The sequence below is a fragment of the Scyliorhinus torazame genome, chromosome 2 (genome assembly GCF_047496885.1).
Source record: "Scyliorhinus torazame isolate Kashiwa2021f chromosome 2, sScyTor2.1, whole genome shotgun sequence".
In the NCBI taxonomy this organism is placed as follows: Eukaryota; Metazoa; Chordata; class Chondrichthyes; order Carcharhiniformes; family Scyliorhinidae; genus Scyliorhinus; species Scyliorhinus torazame.
In genome coordinates, this window is record NC_092708.1 from 404581754 (window position 1) to 404587753 (window position 6000).

Below are 6000 nucleotides of genomic sequence, written 5' to 3' on the forward strand. Positions count from 1 at the left end.
TGTCAGTGGGAGTGGCTCAGTTGTTGTACAGGTGAAGGTGGAAAATGTCCCTGCTACGTGGCGGCGCCGAGGTCCCAGGTTCGATCCCGGCTCTGGTTCCCTGTCCGTGTGGAGTTTGCACATTCTCCCCGTGTTTGCGTGGGTCTCACCCCCACAACCCAGAGATGCGTGGGGCAGGTGGATTGGACACGCTAAATTGCCCCATAATTGGAAAAATTAAATTTAAAGAAAAAAAAAAGAAAGTGGAAAATGGTTTGTCCAGAATGGGATTAGGGGAGAGAGGGTGATGTGGCATTGAGCCCTTGACATTACATCAATAGTTACATGGCCTCTTGGCTGGTGAGATCCGCTGCACGCTGACGGGGGAACTCTGCTCCACATCCATTCGTCTCTTGTATTTCTGACGTCCTCCTCGCACACGGTCCAGCCGCACACCTGGAGCGACAGAAGGAGGAAGCAGGAGGATGGAGAGAAAGAGAGAGTGGGTTGAAAGCAAGGGTGAAAGAGGAGGGGCGAGAGAGAGAGGGGTTTGAGAGGGTGATAGTGAAAGGGAGAGAAAGTGGCATTGAGGGAGAAAGAGAGAAGGGTAGGGAGGGGGAGCGAGCGGGAGGGAAAGATAGAAAGTGACAGAGAGAGAGGGGGGATAAAGAGAGGATGATAGATAATTGTGAGACAGAAAAGATCAAGGGAGAGAGAGAGAATGTGACAGTGATGAAGAAACAGAAGGAGGGAAAGAAGGTGAAGGTGATAGGGAGGCAAGGGGGGGGAAGAGGGGAAGGGGAAGAGTGAGGGAGGAAGAGGAGGGGATATGATAGAGGGAGGGAAGAAAGAGAGATAGAGTGTGAGAAAAAAGGAGGATGGTGAAGTGCATCGGAGAGAGTTTCAGGAGAGTTCAATAGAGGAGAAAGAGGGGAGAGAATATAAAGACCGAGTAAAAGAGTTAAATCGATTGAAAGAGAGCATGAGGGAGAAACGAAGGAAAGGGTGGGTGAAAGTTAAACGCGCAGAGGGGAATGAGACAGAAAGAGAAGTGGAGAGAGAGAGGGTGGAGCAGGAAGGAGGGAAGGTGGAGAGTGTCAGAGGGAGAGAGAGAGAGAGACAGTTAAAAATCTGAAAACATAATTGCTGCAGTTAATATGATGGGCGCGGAATGGGAGTTGCCATGAGGGATTCGGAGGTGGGCACCCCTGTGAAGGGCATTGGCAGCGATGCCCACTGGAAACTAGCAGGGCAGGAAGATCCCAGCTTCAAGCATCAGAACAGGCTGCGTCTGGAACCCAGTCAATGTCCCTGAGCGGTACAGCATGACACTGAGCCCCGCCAGGAACACAGAAGACATCATTACCAGACTGACAGCTGTCAGCTGCATTGCTCCCTCAGCTTCTGCTGCAACAGGACACATTTCCCGGTACTTCCCACAACAACGGCAACAGCGGGAGAGCCTAACGTCCTCGGGGAACATTCGTCCTGCCCGAGTTCAGCAAAGAGCAATCTTTGTGCTTCCCGAAATCTTCCACCTCTGCAGCAAGGGCTTGAACCTGAGAGCATTCAATTCATTCCCTGTGCTTGTCGAGGCAAAAGCAACTACAACGAGGAATTGGGGCCTCCCCATGAGGCAGGGCTTCAGTGACCACAGGCAGATCACTTTACATGCGTCACATGTTGACTCTGCAATATATCAGAAAAGCAGAGGGAATCCTCTCCCTCCACATCCAGCGGCAATGAGACCATGAGCAGTGAATGATGCCTCGAGTGTCTTCATTCATAGAACATAGAACATAGAACATTACAGCGCAGTACAGGCCCTTCGGCCCTCGATGTTGCACCGACCTGTGAAACCACTTTAAAGCCCATCTACACTATTCCCTTATCGTCCATATGTCTATCCAATGACCATTTGAATGCCCTTAGTGTTGGCGAGTCCAGTACTGTTGCAGGCAGGGCATTCCATGCCCTTACTACTCTCTGAGTAAAGAACCTACCTCTCACATCTGTCCTATATCTATCTCCCTGTGGTAGTATGTATTGGGGGTCATGTGGGACTGGAAGCCCTAATGTCATTGGCTGACAGATCCCGGGTCCTGGTTGGCCGTTGACCTCATACTCCGCCCTGAAGGCGGAGTATAAGAAGCCGGTGCCTTCCCCCGCAGGCCAGTTTACTATCGGGCTGCTGGGGAACAGACACGCTTAATAAAGCCTCATCGACTTCACTCTATTCGTCTCACGGAGTCTTTGTGCGCTACACTCCCCTCAATTTAAAGCTATGTCCCCTCATGCTAGACATCACCATCCGAGGAAAAAGGCTCTCACTGTCCACCCTATCCAATCCTCTGATCATCATGTATGCCTCAATTAAGTCACCTCTTAACCTTCTTCTCTCTAACGAAAACAGCCTCAAGTCCCTCAGCCTTTCCTCCTAAGATCTTCCCTCCATACCAGGCAACATTCTGGTAAATCTTCTCTGCACCCTTTCCAATGCTTCCACATCCTTCCTATAATGTGGCGACCAGAATTGCACGCAATACTCCAAATGCGACCGCACCAGAGTTTTGTACAGCTGCAACATGACCTCATGGCTCCGAAACTCAATCCCTCTACCAATAAAAGCTAACACACCGTACGCCTTCTTAACAACCCTCTCAACCTGAGTGGCAACTTTCAGGGATCTATGTACATGGACACCGAGATCTCTCTGCTCATCCACACTGCCAAGAATCTTACCATTAGCCGAGTACTCCGTCTTCCTGTTATTCCTTCCAAAATGAATCACCTCACACTTTTCTGCATTAAACTCCATTTGCCACCTCTCAGCCCAGCGCTGCAGCTTATCTATGTCCCTCTGTAACTTGTAATATCCTTCTGCACTGTCCACAACTCCACCGACTTTAGTGTCATCTGCAAATTTACTCACCCATCCTTCTACGCCAGGTCATTTATAAAAATGACAAACAGCAGTGGCCCCAAAACAGATCCTTTTGGCCCCAAAACAGACCACTAGTAACTGGACTCCAGTCTGAACATTTCCCATCAACCACCACCCTTTGTCTTCTTCCAACTAGCCAATTTCTGATCCAAACTGCTAAACCACCCTGAATCCCATGCCTCGGTATTTTCTGCAATAGCCTACCGTGGGGAACCTTATCAAACGCTTTACTGAAATCCATATACACCACATCAACTGCGTTACCCTCATCCACCTGTTTGGTCACCTTCTCAAAGAACTCAATAAGGTTTGTGAGGCATGACCTACCCTTCACAAAACCGTGTTGACTATCTCTAATCAAATTATTCCTTTCCAGGTGATTATACATCCTATCTCTTATAAACCTTTCCAAGATTTTGCCCACAACAGAAGTAAGGCTCACTGGTCTATAGTTACCGGGGTTGTCTCTACTCCCCTTCTTGAACAAGGGGACAACATTTGCTATCCTCCAGTCTTCTGGCACTATTCCTGTAGACAAAGATTACTTAAAGATCAAAGCCAAAGGCTCAGCAATCTCCTCCCTAGCTTCCCAGAGAATCCTAGGATAAATCCCATCCGGCCCAGGGGACTTATCTATTTTCACACTTTCCAGAATTGCTAACACCTCCTCCTTATGAACCTCAAGCCCTTCTAGTCTAGTAGCCTGAATCTCAGTATTCTCCTCGACAACATTGTCTTTTTCCTGTGTGAATATTGACGAAAAATATTCATTTAGCACCTCTCCTATCTCCTCGGACTCCAAGCACAACTCCCCACAACTGTCCTTGACTGGCCCTACTCTTACCCGAGTCATTTGTTTATTCCTGACATATCTATAGAAAGCTTTAGGGTTATCCTTGATCCTACCTGCCAAAGACTTCTCATGTCCCCTCCTGGCTCTTCTTAGCTCTCTCTTTAGGTCCTTCCTAGCTAACTTGTAACTCTCGAGCGCCCTAACTGAACCTTCATGTCTCATCTTTACATAAGCCTCCTTCTTCCTCTTGACAAGTATTTCAACTGCTTTAGTAAACCACGGTTCCCTTGCTCGACCACTTCCTCCCTGCCTGACAGGTACATACTTATCAAGGACACGCAGTAGCTGTTCCTTGAACAAGCTCCACATTTCCATTGTGCCCATCCCCTGCAGTTTTCCTCTCCATCCGATGCAGCCTAAGTCTTGCCTCATCGCATCATAATTGCCTTTCCCCCAGATATAACTCTTGCCCTGAGGTATATACCTATCCCTTTTCATCACTAAAGTAAACTTAATTGAATTGTGGTCACTATCACCAAAGTGCTCACCTACCTCCAAATCTAACACCTGCCCTGGTTCATTACCCAGTACCAAATCCAATATGGCCTCGCCTCTCGTTGGCCTATCTACATACTGTGTCAGAACATAAGAACTAGGAGCAGGAGTAGGCCATCTGGCCCCTCGAGCCTGCTCCGCCATTCAATGAGATCATGGCTGATCTTTTGTGGACTCAGCTCCACTTTCCGGCCCGAACACCATAACCCTTAATCCCTTTATTCTTAAGAAAACTATCTATCTTTATCTTAAAAACATTTAATGAAGGAGCCTCTACTGCTTCACTGGGCAAGGAATTCCAGAGATTCACAACCCTTTGGGTGAAGAAGTTCCTCCTAAACTCAGTCCTAAATCTACTTCCCCTTATTTTGAGGCTAGTTCTGCTTTTACCCGCCAGTGGAAACAACCTGCCCACATCTATCCTGTCTATTCCCTTCATAATCTTATATGTTTGGATCCTCGCTGTCTTCAGGGGATGTCCCGGAGGACTGGAGAATAGCCAATGTTGTTCCTCTGTTTAAGAAGGGTAGCAAGGATAATCCCGGGAACTACAGGCCGGTGAGCCTTACTTCAGTGGTAGGGAAATTACTGGAGAGAATTCTTCGAGACAGGATCTACTCCCATTTGGAAGCAAATGGACGTATTAGTGAGAGGCAGCACGGTTTTGTGAAGGGGAGGTCGTGTCTCACTAACTTGATAGAGTTTTTCGAGGAGGTCACTAAGATGATTGATGCAGGTAGGGCAGTAGATGTTGTCTATATGGACTTCAGTAAGGCCTTTGACAAGGTCCCTCATGAAAGACTAGTACAAAAGGTGAAGTCACACGGGATCAGGGGTGAACTGGCAAGGTGGATACAGAACTGGCTAGGTCATAGAAGGCAGAGGGTAGCAATGGAGGGATGCTTTTCTAATTGGAGGGCTGTGACCAGTGGTGTTCCACAGGGATCAGTGCTGGGGCCTTTGCTCTTTGTAGTATATATAAATGATTTGGAGGAAAATGTAACTGGTCTGATTAGTAAGTTTGCAGACGACACAAAGGTTGGTGGAATTGCGGATAGCGATGAGGACTGTCTGAGGATACAGCAGGATTTAGATTGTCTGGAGACTTGGGCGGAGAGATGGCAGATGGAGTTTAATCCGGACAAATGTGAGGTAATGCATTTTGGAAGGGCTAATGCAGGTAGGGAATATACAGTGAATGGTAGAACCCTCAAGAGTATTGAAAGTCAAAGAGATCTAGGAGTACAGGTCCACAGGTCATTGAAAGGGGCAACACAGGTGGAGAAGGTAGTCAAGAAGGCAGACGGCATGCTTGCCTTCATTGGCCGGGGCATTGAGTATAAGAATTGGCAAGTCATGTTGCAGCTGTATAGAACCTTAGTTAGGCCACACTTGGAGTATAGTGTTCAATTCTGGTCGCCACACTACCAGAAGGATGTGGAGGCTTTAGAGAGGGTGCAGAAGAGATTTACCAGAATGTTGCCTGGTATGGAGGGCATAAGCTATGAGGAGCGATTGAATAAACTCGGTTTGTTCTCACTGGAACGAAGGAGGTTGAGGGGCGACCTGATAGAGGTATACAAAATTATGAGGGGCATAGACAGAGTGGATAGTCAGAGGCTTTTCCCCAGGGTAGAGGGGTCAATTACTAGGGGGCATAGGTTTAAGGTGAGAGGGGCAAGGTTTAGAGTAGGTGTACGAGGCGAGTTTTTTACGCAGAGGGTAGTGG

At 47.9% G+C, this 6000-nt stretch overlaps 1 protein-coding gene across 1 annotated transcript in view; it reads right to left on the reverse strand.

Moving 5' to 3' along the window:
• esrrb (estrogen-related receptor beta) overlaps nt 1-3827 on the reverse strand; it is a 79008-nt gene extending 75181 nt beyond the window's left edge. The window contains 2 exon segments of the mRNA XM_072494628.1: nt 325-435; nt 3743-3827. Coding sequence (XP_072350729.1) covers nt 325-435; nt 3743-3776 — 145 coding nt within the window. The 5' untranslated portion in view covers nt 3777-3827.
• Nucleotides 3828-6000: the final 2173 nt, after the last annotated feature.